General features: G+C 57.1%; 2 protein-coding genes across 3 annotated transcripts; one reads left to right on the plus strand and one right to left on the minus strand.

Moving 5' to 3' along the window:
• Positions 1-1,367: 1,367 nt before the first annotated feature.
• Positions 1,368-7,636, minus strand: P3H4 (prolyl 3-hydroxylase family member 4 (inactive)). Of its 2 annotated transcripts, XR_006196655.1 has the most exons (9): positions 7,137-7,636; positions 6,629-6,781; positions 6,333-6,504; positions 5,531-5,659; positions 4,462-4,607; positions 3,733-3,816; positions 2,126-2,270; positions 1,646-1,811; positions 1,368-1,547 (listed from the first exon to the last, which is right to left on the minus strand). XR_006196655.1 is itself a non-coding variant. In XM_042916805.1 (8 exons), exons 1-8 carry the CDS (start codon positions 7,614-7,616, stop codon positions 1,789-1,791), a joined length of 1,332 nt encoding a protein of 443 aa, XP_042772739.1. In that variant the 5' UTR covers positions 7,617-7,636; the 3' UTR covers positions 1,368-1,788. The 2 variants fall into 2 exon arrangements, 1 of the variants encoding a protein (XP_042772739.1); XM_042916805.1 differs by having other exon boundaries at positions 1,368-1,811.
• A 1,085-nt stretch (positions 7,637-8,721) lies between these two features.
• Positions 8,722-18,099, plus strand: FKBP10 (FKBP prolyl isomerase 10). Its single transcript, XM_042916592.1, has 10 exons — positions 8,722-9,041; positions 12,881-13,026; positions 13,466-13,655; positions 13,775-13,920; positions 14,311-14,500; positions 14,656-14,801; positions 15,525-15,717; positions 16,131-16,273; positions 16,474-16,637; positions 16,999-18,099. The coding sequence occupies exons 1-10, from the start codon at positions 8,797-8,799 to the stop codon at positions 17,182-17,184; spliced, it is 1,749 nt and encodes a 582-aa protein (XP_042772526.1). The 5' UTR covers positions 8,722-8,796; the 3' UTR covers positions 17,185-18,099.
• Positions 18,100-19,879: the final 1,780 nt, after the last annotated feature.

Raw genomic sequence — 19,879 nt, forward strand, 5'->3', positions numbered from 1 at the left:
CCAAACTGCCACATTCTCAGACACAGGTACACAGGCTCACAGGCTCACACCCAGACCCACACGTCCACGCAGCACACCAGACACAGACCTTCTCGCTCCCCAACACACACCCTTTCAGACTCACACCCAGCTGTCCAGATTCCAAAGGGCCTACTCACAGCAGGCACGCTCCAGCGCATCCCAGCTCCCCTCCTCCGCAGTGCCAGCCCCAAGGGCAGCCCCTCCCAGAACCAGGGGGCGGGGCCTCGGTGGAAGCTGACAGCACAGCAGCTAGAAAGGGGTGGGGCGGGGCAGGGCCACCCTGGCACCCGGGAGCTCTGAGGAGACGCTGCCACTTTAGACCCACCTACGTGGAGAGAAGGGAGTGAGGTCACCGGTGCCCTCAGCCTTGACCCAGCCCTGCTCCAGCCCGACTCTGGCCTTCCTGTCTTTGTCTCCACCAAAGACCCAGGGGAGGGGTTTGGGGTGAGGCAGAGAGTCCTCCCGGGAACAGAGATGGGCAGGGCCCAGAACAGGTCCCCTGGCCCATCAGTAGGGAAGGCAGGGGTGTGGGCAGTGAGAACTGGGCCTTCCCAGCATCAGCTCCACCCTCCAGTAGCAAAAGAAGCCTCCTACAGCACCCTGCCCCCCGGGGCAGCCTGAAAACATGGGGAATCGGGCAGAACTGTTACCTGCCTTGTCCTGGCCCAGGGTCCCTCTCCAGAGAGGCCCTTTTTGCCCCCACCTTCCCACTGTGGAACATGGGGAGGACGCTGGTGAGTCACAGCACCGAACAGCCACCTGAAATCATCCTTACCTCTGCACCTCAGGACTCTCTGCCCCCCTGGAGCTGAAGCAAGATTGGGCAAGAGGATCTGGCAGTCCCAATGCCACCGTTAGGTCTCATGTTATCAGACTGTGTCCTTAGGGCCCCTCTGGCTGTTCCGATGGAGCCTCAACCTCTGCTGAGGAATGGGAGAATGGGCACACAGCAAGGCAGGGCTTGCTCGCTCAGACCCTAGAGAACCTGGGTCAGTAAATGCCTGAAAGTAAAAACGGGAAGTAAATGTCCTTAGCCCCCTCCCAATGCTCACCACACTCCCTGAGGGGAAGTAAGGCTGGACTAGGAAAATACAGCACAACCCATGTTAGAAATCTGAAACCATCTTCCAGGGATCAGGAAAGGAACTGTGTGCTCACGCCCCCTGGTGGCAGATCTGCAATTGCACTCTGCTCTCACAACCACCCAGGGTCCCCCCGAGGCCAAAACTGTGCCTTTGGCCCCCTCGCCCACCACTTATTTACAGATGAGGGGAGATGGACGCAGAGGGAGGCAAGGAAGGATCTGCACCCTCAGCCCAGGGGAAACTGGAACCCAGGTGCTGCAATTCATTCAACAAGAAACTTTTATTGAGCACCCACTGCCAGCGTGCCAGAAACCGCTGGACTCCTGGTCCAGTGCTCTTCGTGACACTGGCTGCCCCTCTGCTGTCTCTGAAATTCAGGCTGAGACCCCAACTTGGAGGAGCAGGAACCTTCTTCAGGAGACTGTCCGGGTGAGGAGAGCCCTGGGGAGGAGGAAGGGCCATCAGCAGCTGTAGCACCACCAACTTGGGGTCCAGAGACCCAGAGAGGAGACAGGAGGGACCCGGGGAGCAGCGCTCACAGGTGGGACCGGATGGGGCCTGGTCAGCTATGTCCATTTTACATTTTTAATAAATAGTTCTTGCTGCTGCCCAGGCTGGTGAGGGTGGTCCCATTGGGCCCAGGCTTCCCCAGCAATTCAAGGGTGCAAGGGTAGCTCTCTTCTCATGCTAGTTCAGGCTCCAGCTCTGAAAAGGAAAGGAGGGAGCACCAGGTTAGTCCCCCCACCCACTCCCAAGGAGCATCTGGGGGCTGTCCTAGGGGCAAGGGGGCAGGCAGGAATGAGGCTCCCTAGGACAGGTCTCAGCTGGTCCCGGCTCTGAGAAGGATGCCACCCCCTCACACATAAAGTGGGACAGGGTTGGCTAACAGGCTAGAAGCCCCCCGAGGTGGGAGGTCCTGGCGCTCCGACTGCCTCTGCAGCCCAGTATGTGGATCCTTCTGTGGCCAACCTCCATCCCAGGTCGCATCCCCACCCTCCACCCCGACTCGAGTCACTGACCGGCCTCCGCCTCATCACCCTTGGCATCCGGTTCCTGCCACCAGTCAGCATAGATGCCCTCTTCGTAGTCCCCCTCCCCCTCGAACTCGGCATCGGATGGGGGGTCCTTGGGCTCCACAGGCGGCACTGTCTCTTCCAGCTCCATCTACAGCAGCCCCAGGGTAGGGAAAGAAAGGAGGTCACAGCAGGCACAAACCCAGACTGGCTCCCTTCCTGGCCGAGGGGCCCCCCATCCCATCTCAGCCCCCAAAGCCCCTCCTTCCCCAGTCTCAAGATCCCACACAGGACTGATCTGAGGGTTTCTCCCACAAGGTCCCATTCCCAAACTGCCACTCCCTGCGCCGATGTATGGGGCTCCCCGACAGAGAGTCAATGTTAGCGTGAGCACTGCTTTCTCCAAGGCCATCCTTTTAAGCATAAATTCCATAGCCATAGCGGATGCTGCTACTCCCTGCATGCTGTCTGCTCATGCAATTTCTTGGCCAGAAACACGGTTGCCCCCCCACCCCCACCCCGTGCCTGGATCACTCTCGTTGACTCACCAATGCCAGGCATCAGCTCCAGGATTCAGCCCTGGCCGATGACCCTGGCTGGATCTGGAGCCCTCCTCTGGTGCCCCGTGCTGACCTCTCCCGAGCACTGTTTGTGCCTCCCCAACTAGACTGTGAGCTGCTTGAGAAGGGGACTGTACCTTTTCATCAACTTACCCCAGCCCCACACACTGTCTGGCAAACAGCAGGCCACAAATAAGTGTAATCAAAATGGCCACCATTCACCGAGCACCTGCTCTGGGCCAGCTCTGGGGAAGATGCTTTCCATACTTGATCTCATTTCACAGTCACCACAATGCTGCGACACCGGCATCACCCTCCCCATTCGAGATGCAGGAACCGAAGTTCAAGAGCTACCTAAGACTTGCCTGGAGGCTGCCCAGCTGGTAAGCAGAGGGGCCAAGTCTGGTTGTCACCAAAGCCGGGGTGCAAACAGCGTAGCCCCTCCCCCTATGCGTGATGAGTGGGGGCACGGGTGAGTGAACAAAGTGGGGGATGGATAAATAAATAAGCGGCGAGCAGCCACACCTCACAGAAATTCGGGACTCCCAAACCCTCATTCAGGATCAAGGGATCACACTTCAGTCCTTCCTTCCTGGCACCGGCATTCATTCATTCACTGGTTCATTCAAACTCAGTTTCCCGGTGCCAGCAGGCGCTGTGGAAAAGCTGGGAATAACCTGGCCCCCCATCCCAAAGCACAAGCCTCTGAGAGACTGGCTGGAGAAGGGATGGATCAGGGCTGCAAGTAACTCCGGGGCCAGGGAGGCACAGAGGGTCACAGTTGGTGTTGCAAGCCCAGAAGGCAGAGCCAGGACATGCAGGGAGGGCTTCCCGGAGGAGCTCCCACTTGAGCTGGGCTGGGGGAGTTATGTGGCAACATTCAGACACGCAGAGAAGCAGAGCATGAGAACACTGAGTGGGGAGCAAAGAGCAGGTATAGATAAGGGGCAGCTGACTGCCCGGAGGTAGGGCCGAGCTTTGGCACAGAGGCCCTCCAGGAAGAGATCAAGGGTCCCCACCATGGCCCAGCCTAGAGAGCAGGTGGCCACTTACCTCATCGTCTGGCTGCAGGTACATATGTGCGAACTCCAGCAGTTCCCGAAGCTCCGCTGTCTGATTGTGGTAGAGCGTGGCTTCCTGAGAGGAAGGGGGGGAAAGTGAGGTAAGCCAGAGCCTGCCGCCAGATGGTAGAGGAGCCAAGTTGGGATCTGGGTCCCCCCCCCCCCCGCCCCGCCCGCTTTTTCAGCTCAAGGAGCGAGGAACAGGTATCAGTCACATGCTGACTGAAAAATCATAGCTGTTTGGAGAGGTTAGGGAGGATTGGGAGGGCTCTGTTAGAAAGAGCTCCTTAATCGATTAGCAATGTCTGCCACTAGTAAGGAAATCGAGGGTGGCACCATGTGCCCCATGGCTGCCAGTCTTGCCCTAGATTCCCGGGGGGTTTCCTTAGTGGGTCCAAGCTAGGGAGTCCCTGGGAAGGAGGGCAAAAGCCAGCAGTGAGAGTGGTGAGGGTGGGGAGGGGAGCAGGTGGTAATGGACGGGTATTTTTGCACCTCCCACAGCCTGGGCGCTGTGCTACCATTCTGTAGGTGAGGCAACGTATTCAGCAAGGATCAGTAATGTTCCCAGGCCCGTTCAGCGGGTGGGGCTGGCTTTGAACCCAGGACTCCAATCACCACCCATAGTCTTTCTTTTCACTTCCCACCCTGCCTTCCAAAGAAGCCAGGATTTTTTTTTTTTAAAACCACCTGTCCCAAGAGTGCCTCCAAAGGCAGTGCCCACCTCCCGGGGCTGGAAGTCCTCTTCCTCCAGGCCCCAGCGAGCCCGGTGGAAGCGGTAATACACCAGGTTCTGCTGCATGACACTGTCGTCAGGGTCGAAGAGCATGTAGCTGGCGGCGCTGCGGGCGGCCTGGCGCACGTCATTCACTGCGGGCAGGACAGGAGTAAGGAGTAGCCCCCGCACTTCCCCGCCTTCAGGGACAAGCCCTTCCTAGACTGTCCCCCTTTCCCAATTCAGTCCAGTGCTCCTGGCTCCCCAGCTGTCCCCCCCACCACAGTATCTTTTGGCCTCTTCACCCCACCCAAATGATAATGCAAGCTAGAATGTACTGGGCACTTACCACGTGCCAAGCCCGTGTAACTCATTTAAGCCTCACCATTATCATCATCCCCAATATACAGACAAGAAATCTGAGGCACAGAGAGGTTAGGTAAACTGCTCAAGCTCACACAGCTGGAGAATAATGGCACTTGAGAATGAGAGCCCAGCAGCCTTGCCCTCAACCTCTTCACCATCGGACCCATGAATGGTCTCCTGGCCCCTTGGTCCTTAGCTCCTCCACTCCCACTCCAGCCTCCATCTGAATTTTGGCAGCTCTGCATGGCAAGAACTCTGGAGTTTGTCAATCCCGGCCCCCGTGGATGCCAGGCTTTCCCCCAGACGAGGAGAGCCATAAATCCTGGTGCTACTTTTCATTGGCCATGTGACTAATGGCCCCTTGAGCTCTATGAGCCTCAGTTTCCTCATCTGAAAAATGGGTCCCGTAATGTCAGCTGCAGGGGATGGGTGAAAGCACCAAGTGAGATCAACAGATGTGGTAGACCTTTGTAACCTGTCAACTGTGGTGGAGTCGTTGGCTACCCATTTACCCAAAAGGTTTCTGAATTCTCCTAAGGTTGCTCTTTGTTCCTTCCACTCCTCTCACCTGTTTGCCATCCCCAGCCTTCCCTGCCGTCACGCAGGGTCCTCACATATGAGGGACGGCTCCCCACGACCCTGTAACACTCTCAGGGCAATGCTTTCTCTTCCCCCGCCCCCCCCCCCATCCCAAGCCCACCAGGATGCTCACACTTGTAGTAGGCAAACTGCAGGTAATGATACATAGTGGCCACGAACTTCTCCACGAAATAGCCGCCCACGTTGGGGGTCAAGTTGGCCTCACAGTCCACCTTGCACTGCAGGGACTCTGCAAAGAGATCTAGGGGGTGGGAGGCAGTGGTGAGGAGCTGGTGCCTGCCCAGCCGATGCCACCACAGGAGATAATGCCAGTAAAGACTTGGCTCAGGATACAAAGGGCAGTGCTGAGGGCAACTACTGTGGCCTGGGCCGCCTTACCACCCCCGCAGCTCAACCCCCACCCCAAAACCGGAGGGAGTTGGGGCATTCTGAAGCAGATGAGGTTTGGAGGTGGGAAGCCTAGGTAGAGAAGCTCAGGAGAGTTCTTTCTGTCCCCGCTGAGGCACCCCATGGTCAGGGATCCCTAACCAGGTGCGATTTCTGGCCACAAACTGCCTTCTGTACACACCTGCTGGGCTGTTTCTGTACACATGACCACGGCACCTTTGCACCTGTACTGCCCTCCGTCTGAGGACTGTGAAACCAACGTCCTCAGGCCATTTTGGGATGTCACCACCTCTCTGCACCAACGCCTAGCACCTTGGACACTCAGGACTGTAGCCTTTCTCAGTGACTGAAGGCTCCCAGGGCAGGGATAACACCTTACTTCTGTGCACCTCCCAAGAACCTCCTGGGTGCTCCATACACGCGTATGGGATGAATACTTACACCTTAAGAGGCCTTAGGAGCGCTGGGAAGCAGGGCCCTGTGGGTGAGAGGGTCACCCACAGGGATCTGGAGGGGGAGGGGAATACCTGCTATGGCCGGGTAGAAGTCCTTGAAGTCCACCTGCTCGTGGGCCCCCTCGCAGCCAGCCAGACACCGGGCAAAGACGGCCAGGTACTCAGCCAGGGCCCGCTCCATGTCCTCGGTGCTGCTGCGGAAATCTCCGCTGTTGTAGAGCTTCACGGCCCTGAGGAACACGGCCTAGAGGGGTGCGTCAGAGGGGTTAGGGAGACCCCAACACCTCGCCTCCGGTACAAGCCCCGCGGGGGCGGGGGGACGGTGGTCAGGAAGGAGCGTCAGGGCCAGTCCTACCCCTCCAGCCCACCTCATAGGGCTGCGCCTCCAAGTCCGTGAAGGGCTCCTCGGCGGCGTCCAGCAGCCCCCGGTAGTAGCTGAGATACTTGGCGGTTAGCTCGTGCTTCGGGTTCCTCTGGAGGAAGGTGTAGGCCGCGGCTGCCGCCTTCTCCAGCCGGTTAGCCTGCGGGACAGGGACAGAGAGGGTCGGAAGGGCCAGAGATCGAAGCCCTGAGTGCACAAGAGGGCTTGGCTGTCCTTGGTTGTGCGATCGATGCTGCTCCGAGACCGGACGGAATCAGATGCCGGCTCCGAAAGACGCGCCCCAGCTGCGCCCAGGAGACGAGGAGGGGCAGGGGGCGCCAGGGGCGAGGGGCACCCGGCCTAGGGGGGCGAGGTGGGACGGTGGTTCCAGGACCGGGGGCGCGGCGGGGCTGGAGGAGGGCGAGACAGGGCGGGAGGATCCGGGACTGGGGGAGCCCGGGTGGGGCCGGTGGGTCGCGGGGGTGGGGGTGGGGGGCGCAGGGGAAGGCACCCACCTTGAACAGCGCGTAGTGCAGGTACTGGTAGGGCAGGCGGCTCTGGAAGTCGCGCAGCAGCTGCCGCGGCGGGTAGGGCACCTGGAAGGCGGGCAGCGTCCTCTTGCAGCGCCGCAGACAGGCGGCGCGTTCCAGGACGTGGCCGAAGAGCCGCAGCTCGCGGGCCCACTCGTCGCCGCGGCCGCCGTCGGGGCCGGGCTCGGGCCCCGGGAAGGAGGCCGCGGGCGGCGCAGGGCCGCTGCAGTTGGCGTGGCAGAAGGCCTCGCTGTCCCGCAGCAGCCGGTGCAGCCGCAGCGCCGCCTCGAGGTAGCGCGCGCTCTCGCGCCAGCTCTCGCCCTCGTACTGCTCGAGCGCGTGCCCGTAGGCCGCGGCCAGGGGCATCAGGTCCTCGGGCGGGAAGCCCCGGAAGCTGTACTTCTCGTACTGCCCCGCGGCGCTGCCCAGCAGCAGCCACAACAGCCCCCACGCCGCCCGCCCCATGGCCGCGCCGCGCCGGCCGGCTCTCCCGGGCGGAGGAGGCGTCCAGGCCGCGCGGGCGGGCGGGGGCACCGAGGGGGCCGGGCGGGGGCGCCCGCTGGGTCTTAGCGCCGGGCAGCGACGGCAGGAGGGCGGAGTCGAGGTCTGGGTCAGCTCTCCCGAGGGGCACAGGGCCCACCGGGGCCCTGAGGCCCCTACGTTGGCCGACCTCCTGCCCTTTGAGGGGGGGGTCTTCCCCTTGACAGATGGTAAGTGGGTGGAGGGACGCTTCCCGCAGGGAAGGGGACCCGCAAAGCCCCTCCCCACGCAAAGACAGTCCCCCACCTTAAGATCAAGACATTGAGGGAGCGCCGCCTCCACCACTCTGCCCAAACCTTGGCATCTGGTCTTCTTTCCATTACAGAGTCCCTCCTGCTCCTTCTCCGCCCCTCGCCCTGAAGCAGTCACTTCTAGTGTCCCTCCGCTCCAGTCCGCGACTCGGAGGCGCACTCCTGGTTTCACCCCGCACACATCACTCTCGCTGCCGCCCACCTATGTCCGTCCCCGCGCGGGATCTTCCTGACTGTCCAGCTTTTGCGGGACCACGCAGCTCGATCCTGGAGAGGCCATCGCTGAGACAGTGGGGATGTGGGGCGGGGGGAGTACCGAGACACCCCCTCAGATTCTGGAGCCTCACCAGCCACCTCGAGAGGCCTAGATTTGGGGGGGAGGCCAACGAAAGAAACAAGGGATACTTCAGTCCGGCTTTAGGACCCAGGGGTTCGGGAAAAAAAGACACTGAACTTTTTTCTTTTTTTTTTTTTCTTTTTTTTTTTTTTTTTTTTTCTTTTAATGGGGGTCAGCTCCAACTTCTCCGCTTTCCCGAACCTCCCTCCCAGGCTAAGGCCCCAGGACGCTGAGCCCCGGGAGATAGGGAGGAGGTGGGGGATCTGGATCTGGAGTTCTTTGTGGTGCATTCCTGGACTCCCACACTCAGCCTTGCCCCCTCCTCCCATTCCACCCTCCGTCCTCCGCCCCGCCAGCTCTTTCTCCCCTGCCCCCATTCCACGTGGACTAGCCAGGGCGGGGGTGGGGACCAAGGACAGGAAGGGGGGGAGCCAGCTCCGGGAGGAGGGGGAAAGGAGGTTGTCGGCGGCGACTCCCTCGCTCGCCCTCACTGCCGGCGGTCCCAGCTCCAGGCACTATGTTCCGCACGGTGCCCCCCAGCCGCACCTTCCTCCGGCTCCCCCTGCTGCAGTTGTTGCTGCTGCTGGTACAGGCAGTGGGGAGGGGGCTGGGCCGTGCTAGCCCGGCCGGGGGCCCCCTGGAAGATGTAGTCATCGAAAGGTACCACATCCCCAGGACCTGTCCCCGGGAAGTGCAGATGGGGGACTTTGTTCGCTACCACTACAACGGCACTTTCGAGGATGGCAAGAAGTTTGACTCCAGGTAATGGGTTGGGTGCCCTCGGACTCGCCCCTCCCCTTGGGGCCAGGCTGTCTCTATCCTGGGGATCCCTAATTGCCCTTTTAGGATGTGTCTGCATCCCCTACTTACTCCATGATCTCCTAAACCCTAACACAGCACCCTGAGGCTGGGGGCTCCCAGACATCCATCTTCCCAAAGATTTCCCTGCCCTTAATTTCAAACCCTCACCTCTTAAAGGACCCCAGTTTCTTTCACGACAAACTCCCCACATTCCCCAGTGTTTGATGATCAAGGTGAACTGCTCTATTTACTCAACAGTGCTTTATTTAAAGACATGGCAGGGAGGAGGTTCTGGTCCCCAGCGTTGGGGGGAAGGGCATGGTCCCTGATGCATGTGAATCCTCCAGTGGTCTTAGCCTGGGACCCCCTCCCTTTCCACCCGGGCTGAATCCCTTCTGGTTCCAGCCCCAGGTTTCAGTGCCTTTGTAACCAGAGAAGAGTCAATAGAACTTTTTTGGAGGCGGTGGGGGTTATAAGCAACCAGCATGTTAAAGAAGGGTGAACATTGTAAGACAGCAGGATGGATCTAGGAGTGTAGGGCATAGCTCCGTGTAGGACAGATAGGGACCCTATCTGTCTACGTGTCACATGGCTGGGCATTGCCCCCCTGGGCTCCCGGAGGGTTCTCATACCTCCCTCTCTGGGTCTCCCTGCACCACCGCCCCCCCACCTCCCTCCATCTTAGCTCTACCAGGCCAGTGCTGCCACCCATCTTGCCAGGCTTGGGGTTTGAAGGATGGGGTTGTGATCCGATCAGGCCTTTTAGTCTGCTCTGGCAAGTCACTTTTGTTGGTGGGGGCAGGGCAGGGCTGTTCGGTTAAACCTCAGGTCCCAGTCACCTCATCCTTAGAAGTCAGTCCCTCTTAGGCCCTTTCCCAAAGCACACAACTCAGCCCACGGGAAATTAGCTTCCATGGCTTTGGAAGGCAGGCAGTGTATTAAGAACATGAACTCCAGAGTCCAAGACCTTGGGTTCAAATCCAGCCAATGACCGTGGACAAGGAATTAGGCCTCTTTAAGCCTCATGTTCCTTATCTGAAAAAATGGAGATGAAAAACAATCTGGAAAATTAAATCCTCCCTTCCTAAGGCAGATAATAGGGCTTAAGCAAGATGATGAATGAAAGAACTTCACATAGTGCCTGCAAATACCAAGGCAAGTTCAGGGAACATTAGCCTTGACTCTGGGGAGGACTGGGTGCCCTTATCATGTTTAACTGGTAGGAACTTTGTGCAGTGCTTGGGCCCTCACAAGAGCACTGTGAAGGAAGCAGCTCAGTGGGCAAAATGAGGTGTGGACAGTGGCCAGAAGCACCGCCCAAGCCAGGGAGGGGTTGGGAGCAGGGGATGACTTCCTTGGTGGGACTCTAGGAGCCAGACTGGCCCCAGTTTGTGCAGTGCTGAGCTTGGAAGACTTTCCTAACCCCTTAACCCCTTTGATCAAAATGAAAATCTCTCAGGGTGCCTGGCTGGCTCAGTCAAAAGAACATGCATCTCTTGATCTTGGAGTCATGAGTTCGAGCCCCATGTTGGAGGTAGAGATTACTAAATAAATAAATAAATAAATAAATAAATAAACTTGAAAAAAAATAAAATAATTTAGGGGTGCCTGGGTCAGTTAAACATCCAACTTCGGCTCAGGTCATAATCTCATGGTTCGGTTCTTTTTTTTTTTTTTAACGTTTATTTATTTTTGAGACAGAGAGAGACAGAGCATGAACAGGAGAGGGGCAGAGAGAGAGGGAGACACAGAATCCGAAACAGGCTCCAGGCTCCGAGCGGTCAGCACAGAGCCCGACGCGGGGCTCGAACTCACGGACCATGAGATCATGACCTGAGCCGAAGTCGGACGCTTAACCGACCGAGCCACCCAGGCGCCCCTCAGTTCTTTTTTTTAATGTTTCTTTTCTTTTCTTTTCTTTTTTTTCATTTTTGAGAAAGAGAGAGAGCGCAAACGGGGGAGGGGCAGAGAGAGAGGGAGACAGGATTTGAAGCAGGCTCTGTGCTGAGAGCCTGTCGCTGTGGCTGGGCTCCAACTCACGAATCATGAGATCATGACCTGAGCCGAAGTCAGAGGCTTAACCGACTGAGCCACCCAGGCGCCCCTCTTGGTTCAGTTCTTGCAGAGCCCTCTGCGGATCTTCTGTCTCCCTCTCTCTCTGCCCCTCCTCTTCTCCACTCCCCCATTCTCACGTGTGCATGTTCTCTCAAAAATAAACAATTAAAACAGTAAAAAATAAAATAATAGAAACAAATTTTAGGGGCGCCTGGGTGGCTCAGTTCGTTGAGCATCTGACTTGGGTTCAGGTCATGATCTCGCGGTTCATGAGTTCAAGCCCCACGTTGGGCTCTATGTTGACAGCTCGGAGCCTGGAACCTGCTTTAGATTCTGTCTCCCTTAATCTCTCTGCCCCTCCCCCATCTGTGCGCACTTTCTCAAAAATAAATAAACATTAAAAAAATTGTTTTAAATACAAATCTCCCATCCTCCCTTAACTTCTGAAAACTTAAAACTGTACCTAAAAGCAAATAAGAGCCTGGCGTGCCTGGGTGGCTCAGTTAGTTGAGCCTCTGACTCTTGATTTGGGCTCAGGTCATGATTCCAGGGTTGTGGGATCAAGCCCCACATCAGGTTCTGCACTGAGCATGGAACCTGTTTGAGAGTCTCTCTCTCTCTCTCTCTCTCTCTCCCTCTCCCTCTCCCCCTCTCCCCAGCTCTCTCTCTCTAAAATTAAAAAAAAAAAAAGCCAATAAAAGTCAAGAGATACAAACTTCCAATTATAAAATAAATAAGTCATGGGGATATAATGTATAGAAAATAGTATTGTATTAACTTTGGACAGTGACAGATGTTAACTACACTTATTATGCAATAAGTATGATCTCGTATGTAAATGTCAAATCACTTTATTGTACACCTGCAACTAAATCTCGTATATCGATTATACTGCAACAAAAAGTAATAAATAGAAGTAAAATAAAATAAAAATGAAAGCCATGGCAATTTTAGAATAGGCCTTTCCAAAATTGGAAACCAATCCCTACCCTCAGTCAGCTCTGCTTCCCCCTCCTTTCCCTGGAAAAGCCATTGGTGCAGTGGCATAAACACGGAGTTGAGCAGACTGCATATTAGCTGTGTGACCTTGGGCAAGTCATTCAGTCTCTTGTCTCAATTTGTGTCATAAGAAAAATGAAAACAGGGACACCCAGGTGGCTCAGCTGGTTAAGCGTTCAACTTCAGCTCAGGTCATGACTTGTCTGTCAGCCTGGAGCCCACTTCCGATCCTCTGTCTCCCCCTCTCTGCCCTCCCCTGCACATGCTCTCTCTCAAAAATAAATGTAAAATTTTTTTTCAGAACAATGAAAACAGTAATGCCCATTTCACAGGGGAAAGGATTAAGTAGGTGATTGTAAAAGAGGCTAAGCATTTATCTGGCACATCGTAAATGCTCAATAAATGCTCCCTTCCCCTTTAGGCCATACTTAGCACCCCTTTGCTGTCAGCAGATGGTGGTAGCTCCCAGGCCTGCACAGCCCTCCCTTATCCCGGGCAAATAAAAGCTCCTGGCCTCCTGGGGGACTCCTCTTGTGTAACAGCCCATCTTGTTACGGTGGGAGTCATGGCTGACCTAGGGGGAGGCGTGAAGACGAGACAGGAGCATGTGGACCTACACCTGTGATAGGGAGGGGGCTTGAGTGTGTGTGTGTGTGTGTGTGTGTGTGTGTGTGCGCGCGCGCCTGTGCATGTATGCGATCAAGGCCCGAGGCCAGTGTCTCCCATCTGTTTCCGCTCTCCCCCAGCTATGACCGAAGCACCTTAGTGGCCATCGTGGTGGGCGTGGGGCGCCTCATCACCGGCATGGACCGAGGCCTCATGGGCATGTGTGTCAACGAGCGGCGACGCCTCATTGTGCCTCCCCACCTGGGCTACGGCAGCATCGGTGTGGGTGAGAAGGGTCGGGGCACCCGCACGGGGATGGAGGAGACAGGAGTCAGAATCGAGGACCCCAGGGCCAGAAAACTGAAGCGCAGAGCAGGAGAGCGACTTGCCCAAGGTCACACTGAATATGCAGTGTGGATAGTGGCAGGTCTGGGACTAGAATTTCAGTCCCCTGGCCCTGGAGTCGGGGGAAAGGCGATGACAGCGCCCTGGGTGGGATCCAAGCTTGACTAGGGAGAAGGGGCACTAGGAGTGGTGGAGGGAGGGGCCAAGCTGGACATTCAAATGTCCATTCCACCCACCACCCTGGGGCTGCAGCAAATGTGGTCCCGCCTCTGATACGAGGTAAGGGCCGGAGGGAGTCCTGGGGCCCTAGGGACCGTGGCATGGCGAGGGGTCTGGGGGAGCTGCACCGAACGTGAGCTGTGGCTGCTGGACCCTCACAGCGGGGCTCATTCCCCCGGATGCCACCCTGTACTTCGATGTGGTCCTGCTGGATGTGTGGAACAAGGCAGACACTGTGCAGGTGAGCACCTTGCTGCACCCAGCCCACTGTCCCCGCACGGTCCAGGACAGCGACTTTGTCCGCTACCACTACAATGGCACGCTGCTGGATGGCACTGCCTTTGACACCAGGTGAGGGCCGGAGGGAGTCCTGGGGGGCTGGGGACTGTGTGGCGTGATGTGGAGGGTGTCCGGGTCCCATCCGGCCTCTCCCATCTCCAGCAGCATCACTTCTACCTCATTCTCTGCAGCTACAGTAGGGGCGGCACTTATGATACCTACATCGGCTCTGGCTGGCTGATCAAGGGCATGGATCAGGGGCTGCTGGGCATGTGTCCTGGAGAGAGAAGAAAGATCATCATCCCTCCGTTCCTGGCCTATGGCGAGAAAGGCTATGGTGAGGGCAGACAGGGACTCGGGGATTCCTCAGAAGAGGGCTGCCGTATACAGTTGTTCAGGTTGTGTACTGCACAAAGGCACTCAGCCAAGGAGGCAAGTAGGGTAGGGGTGAAATCTAGCTCTTGGTGGTGATCTCACTAAGAAGGGGTGCTTTATTCTGATTCACACGATCATTTAGGATGGGCTGGTGGTGGCCCGGGGGAAAATCCAGCTCACGCCTTACAGGGAGAGCAAGAAACAGGGCTGCTGAGGGTATGGAAACGTCTCTGGAGAGCAGAATTAGCACCTTTTTACAGGGTGCCCACATGGGCCTTCCTGAGTCAAGAAGGAGCCCTGGTTTGCTCTCCAGTTGTACCACTTGTATGGTTCAAGTCTATCCCTTCCCCAGGGACTGTGATCCCCCCACAGGCCTCCCTGGTCTTCCACGTGCTACTGATTGATGTCCACAATCCGAAGGACACCGTCCAGCTGGAGACACTGGAGCTACCTCCTGGCTGCGTCCGGAGAGCTGTGGCCGGAGACTTCATGCGTTACCACTACAATGGCTCACTGATGGACGGCACCCTCTTTGATTCCAGGTGTGTGGTTGGTGGGGGGGAGGCGGGAGGAAGGCCCAAGAAGCTGAGGCGGGATCTGGGGTCACCCGGGCCGCAGCTGGAGGTGGCTCCATCCTGCCTGGAAGGGCAGGGGCTCCTTTGACCCCCTGGCCCGCCCTCCCCGCCCTGTATTGCAGCTACTCCCGCAACCACACCTACAACACCTATGTGGGGCGGGGCTACATCATCCCAGGGATGGACCAGGGGCTGCAGGGCGCCTGCATGGGGGAGCGCCGGAGGATCACCATACCCCCCCACCTCGCCTATGGGGAGAACGGGACTGGTAGGCATGTCCCTGTTCTCGCGGTCACCGTCTCGGCAGCTCCACAGATTGCTCCCCGACCTCTCCAGCACAGGGCCGGTCCAGCCACCACTCTGCCCCTCTTGCCTCGAAACCCATCACCCACCCACCTTCTGCCACACAGACTCCATCCTTTTCTCCAGGGGCCCTCCCCTCACTTCTCCCTTCTATACTGGAGAAGGGCAGCCGACTCCTGAGCTGGGGAGGCGGGGGTGGCTATGGGAGGACAGAAACAGTGTAGCTCTAGGAAGCAAAGAAACCTGGACTTGACTTATGCTAACTTGGATGTAAATTGAAAAATAAATAAGTTATTAATAAAAAAGAGAAAAGAAAGAAAAAGATGATTGAAAAAGGAAAAGAAAAAAAAAAAAAAAAAGAAAGCACCTGGACTTGAGACCCAGCTCTGCTGGAAGCCTCAGTGTCCTCACCTGTAAAATGGGACTAAGGACATTGACCAACAGGGTAAGTTACTGGGAAGTTGCGAGATGATGTGTGTAAAGGGCTTTCTAACTGGCGTGGCCCTCCCCTCCCCTCCCCTGCCCCTCGCCCCCACAAGAGGTACTGAAGAAGAATTGACCCTGGGGACAAACACCCCATCCCATCCTCGTTGGAAAACACAGGGCGGGGAAGGTGTAGGGGCCTCCGTGGAGGCCTGAGCAGCCCCTCCTGGATTCTGAGCCGATCCACTCCCCGTTCTGGCCCCAGGAGACAAGATCCCTGGCTCCGCGGTGCTGATCTTTGACGTCCACGTCATTGACTTCCACAACCCTGAGGATCCAGTGGAAATCAAGATACTGTCCCGGCCCCCTGAGACCTGCAACGAGACCGCCAAGTCTGGGGACTATGTTCGCTACCACTACAACTGCTCCCTGCTGGATGGCACCAAGCTCTTCTCCTCGTGGGTCCGGGGCGGGGCCAGGGCTGGGCAGGTGGGTGGGCCCAGGCGTGGGGAGTCCCCGAGCACCTCCACTCGTGCTTCCCCCATAAGTTCCCATCCAGCGAGCGTGGGGTGGGGCACGAGGAGCTGAGACTCTTTACTGGCGGGACTGGAAGGGTGAGGCTGGCAGTCTGGAGGTCTGTTTGTGGAGGGGAAACCAAAGCAGGGAGAGGGGAGCCCTCCAGGCTACACTTCAGGGGCAGCGGCAAGACGGGGAGGGCGCCCCATCTCTGAACTGTCGGTCCCACGCTCTGCTGTGTGGGGCGGGCACCAGAAGTGACTGGGAAACGGGGAGGGCCGGGCTCGCTGGGGTGTGAACCTGCCTGGGACGAGGATGGGTGCTGAACTTGGAATCTGCTCTCCCCCCGCCCCAGCCACGACTACGGGGACCCCCAGGAGGCTACCCTGGGGGCCAATAAGGTGATCGAAGGCCTGGACACGGGCCTGCAGGGCATGTGTGTGGGAGAGAGGCGGCAGCTCGTGGTGCCCCCGCACCTGGCACACGGAGAGAGCGGAGGTGAGGGGCAGACTGGTCCTTTGCCCCCGCCCGCCTTGGGCCTGGGCACTTGGTGGGAGGAGTGAGGGAAGCCTTCCCAATGGTTCTGTAAACATCCCGTGTGCCCAGTAGGGGAAACTGAGGCGTGTGGGCTAGGGAGCACACTGGGCTCAGACCCCGGCCTGATCGGGACGCTTTCCTTCTGTCCTCCCTCCCTCCAGCCCGGGGTGTCCCGGGAAGCGCAGTGCTGCTGTTTGAGGTGGAGCTGGTGTCTCGGGAGGAGGGGCTGCCCACCGGCTACCTGTTTGTGTGGCACGAGGACCCTCCTGTCAACCTGTTTGAAGGCCTGGACCTCAACAAGGATGGCGAGGTCCCCCCGGAGGAGGTGGGTGAGGAGCTCACTCCGTGCGGTCACCCCAACAGAAACCACCACCCCGTGTGGTGGCATGAAGCAAACACAGTCTACGTCTGTTGTCCTGTCTGTGCCTGTTTCTGCCCTTGCGCTGGGTCACTGCGCCTTAGGTCCCCTGTCCCTGCCTCTTCTTCATGCAACCTACCCCACCCCCCCAATGCTGCCTGTCCTCCACACCCACCCTCTGCCTGGGCCCCACCCGGGCCCCCAGCACCTGCTCTTCTCTCCTCTGTGCCTCCCTGTGCCCCAGGGCCTTTCCCAAGGCCACCCACCGCCACTCAGGCGAGACCCTCACTCCCCTCTCCCCTCTCCCCTTGGCTGTCTTGGCTCCTAGTTCTCCGCCTTCATCAAAGCTCAAGTCAGTGAGGGCAAAGGACGCCTCATGCCTGGGCAGGACCCAGAGAAGACCATAGCAGACATGTTCCAGAACCAGGACCGCAACCAGGATGGCAAGATCACTGTTGAGGAGCTCAAACTGAAGTCAGACGAAGACCAGGAGCGAGTCCATGAGGAGCTCTGAAGGGCAGGGGCCTGGGCCCAAATGCAAAGGCCCACTTCTCGGGGTGGGGGGCGGGGACAGTGGGCAGTGGGGCTGACCTTCCAAGGGTCACCCTCCCCTGTGCTGGCATGTTGGCTGGGAGGTCAGAGATGACTCTGGTCTTGCCACCAGCCCGAGAGTAAAATCCACAGCACAGACCTCTATTCAGGTTTTCTCTTCCCACCCCACACCCCTCACTTACAAGTTTTGGAGTCACAAAGCCAATCCGGTGATTGGTGGAGTCTAGGGGCTGGATGGGCCACTGCTGGCCCCTCACCCATACCTCCCCTCCGCATCACCGTACAATGAACACGGCCAGCAGCCGAGCTCACCATTTCATTTCCCCAAGCTTCCCTTTTATCTGTACTTTTCCTTGCCGTCCCCAAGCACCCCCCCTACAGCCCCCATTTCTGTGTCGAAGCAGCTCCCAGGAGCATGAACCAGGACTGTCCAGACCCTCAGCCTTCCTCTCTCAGCTCTGGCTGGCTTCTAGGAAGGGCCTCCCCCCTTTCCTGTTCCCCCACACCTATCCCATCCCCCCTCACTACACCCAGTAGCGGCTGAAGGCCCCTGGGGTGCTGCAGTCAGGGCTGGGTTTGGCGTTGCCTTTCATCCCTAAGGAAAGCTGCTTTCTCGAAGGGACAGAGAACCGGAAGAGTAGGAAGGGTAACTACTGGGATGGGTCTTAGGGCTATGAAATCCTTGGGAAATCCTGGTTTCAGGGCAGAGTTAAACTTGGAAGAGGGGCTTGTTTGGGGTGAGAGGGGAGTGGACAGAGCTCTGCACACTCAAAAGGCTAAATTGGTGTCAGATCCCTTTCTCCTTTGTGCCAAATAAAAGACTAAACCAAACACCTCAGGCTGTGCTCTTTCATTGTGTGTATGGCGGGGAGGCCCTCAGACCCAAAGATTGGGGAAGAAAGGGGAACAAACGGGCCGTCTCTTCATACCTCATCAGCTCAAGATACTGTGTCCCTCGGTCTCAGCCTCCTGCCTCCTGAGGCCTAACCGGGGCCCTCCCCAAGGAAAGGGACCCCCAGTCTGCCGGAGGGAGGGTGCAGAGTGGGCATCTACAAAGGGGCCTGCCAGGAAGGTGTGGAGAGATGATCCGGGTCTCCTAACCATCCCAGCTGAACAAAGAGGCGGTCCCTGACCTCAGACATGACTCAAGGGTTAGATCAAACCTCACAGGTCAGAATCCTCTCTTCCATGTAAACTGGTTCCAGTACTCAGCTATCCCCACCTCTCCTTGCTCCTGGCGGCCAGCCTTTCCCACCTGCCGGATCCACCCTCCTGCCTAAAGGAAAGGTAACAGAGTTGCAGTCTGCAGGCCATCTGCCCCTCGCCTGCCTGGCTGGACTCTGGCCAGTGCAACAAAAATGACCTGAGCCAAGAGAGGACGGGGGAGCAGGGGAAGCTTGGGAGAGAAAAAGTTGGTGCTGGACTCCCTGGACCGACTTGTCCCCACAAGCACCTGTTTCTTATCCAGCACCCTGAGACACATGACTTCTCTTCCCGTGGCCAGTAATAGACACTCCTGGACCCAAAGCATCCAGAAGACACCTCCGGATCTGACGGTGGCTACAGACCTGGCCTCGCATGGTAACCGCCCCCTTCCCAGAAGCTAACAGGCCAGCCCTGAACTGAAGCCCGTTTGAAGGCACGATGCAGAAGAAACAGTATGGCTTGGGTCAGAAACACTCAAATCCTGGCTCTAGCTCCTAGCTATGGAGTTTGGGCAAGTTTCTAGTCTTCTTGAAGCCATCCGGAAATGAGAAGTATGCCTGCTTTCAGGGACCTTGTGAAGGATTAAATGGCACGCACCTACAGCAAGCACTACCCGTCCCTTCGGACCTGCAGGTAAACGCAAGTGTCCCACAGCCAGCATCCTCTGCAGCAGGATGAGGGGGTGAGTCTCTCGGAGGACAGGCTAAAAAAATGCCGGGTGAAACTGGCTGCTTTACATTTTCTCTTCAAAAGGTACCCTAGAGAATTCAGTTAGTCCTTGACCATCCAAGTCAACAGGGAAGGGACACGGGACAGGAGCTCTGAAGGAAGCCTAATGACGCAAGATGTCAGAGCAGAAATCACTCCCACCTGTCACAGAGCATCTTCTCCCTTCAGGTCCCGGTCTTGGCTCCCCTTAATCAAGTCACCCATCTTGGTGGTCCTGGATCCCTCTGAGGATCCATAAAGAGGGAACTCAGCAGATAGGATTGGCCAGATCCCACCAATCCCAGTGGGATTTCAAGTTTAATGGATACCTCAGCCTAAAGTCAAACCATTCCAGGTCGGAAACACACCCTTCCAACCCCGCCTGCCCACCCTGACCCCCAAGCACGTTTCATGCTCAGAGGGTCTTGTGGGTGAATTCAGTGTTGTTGCTGTTGTTGTTTTAATATTTTATTTATGTATTTATATTGTATTTTATTGTGTAATATTTTGTATTTTGTATATTGTATTTTATTGTATATTTTATGTATTTATATTGTATTATATTATATATGTATTTAATATTTTATTTATGTATTTTATTTATTTATTTATTTATTTAATATTTTATTTATTTTATTTACGTAAGTGATCTCTACAACCAGCGTGGGATTCGAACTCATAACCCCGAGATCAAGAGGCACACGCTCGGGGTGCCTGGGTGGCTCAGTCGGTTAAGCGTCCGA

Source organism: Panthera leo, chromosome E1 (genome assembly GCF_018350215.1).
Source record: "Panthera leo isolate Ple1 chromosome E1, P.leo_Ple1_pat1.1, whole genome shotgun sequence".
Taxonomy (NCBI): domain Eukaryota; kingdom Metazoa; phylum Chordata; class Mammalia; order Carnivora; family Felidae; genus Panthera; species Panthera leo.

Coding starts and splice junctions, on each gene's coding strand:
- FKBP10 (XM_042916592.1), top strand. CDS start 8,797: ATGTTCCGCACGGTGCCCCCCAGCCGCACCTTCCTCCGGCTCCCCCTG. Junction 16,274..16,473: donor GGCACACGGAGAGAGCGGAG/GTGAGGGGCAGA, acceptor CCCTCCCTCCAG/CCCGGGGTGTCCCGGGAAGC. Junction 16,638..16,998: donor GCGAGGTCCCCCCGGAGGAG/GTGGGTGAGGAG, acceptor CTTGGCTCCTAG/TTCTCCGCCTTCATCAAAGC.
- P3H4 (XM_042916805.1), bottom strand. CDS start 7,616: ATGGGGCGGGCGGCGTGGGGGCTGTTGTGGCTGCTGCTGGGCAGCGCC. Junction 6,782..7,136: donor TGCACTACGCGCTGTTCAAG/GTGGGTGCCTTC, acceptor CCTGTCCCGCAG/GCTAACCGGCTGGAGAAGGC. Junction 4,608..5,530: donor GCAGTTTGCCTACTACAAGT/GTGAGCATCCTG, acceptor TCCTGCCCGCAG/TGAATGACGTGCGCCAGGCC.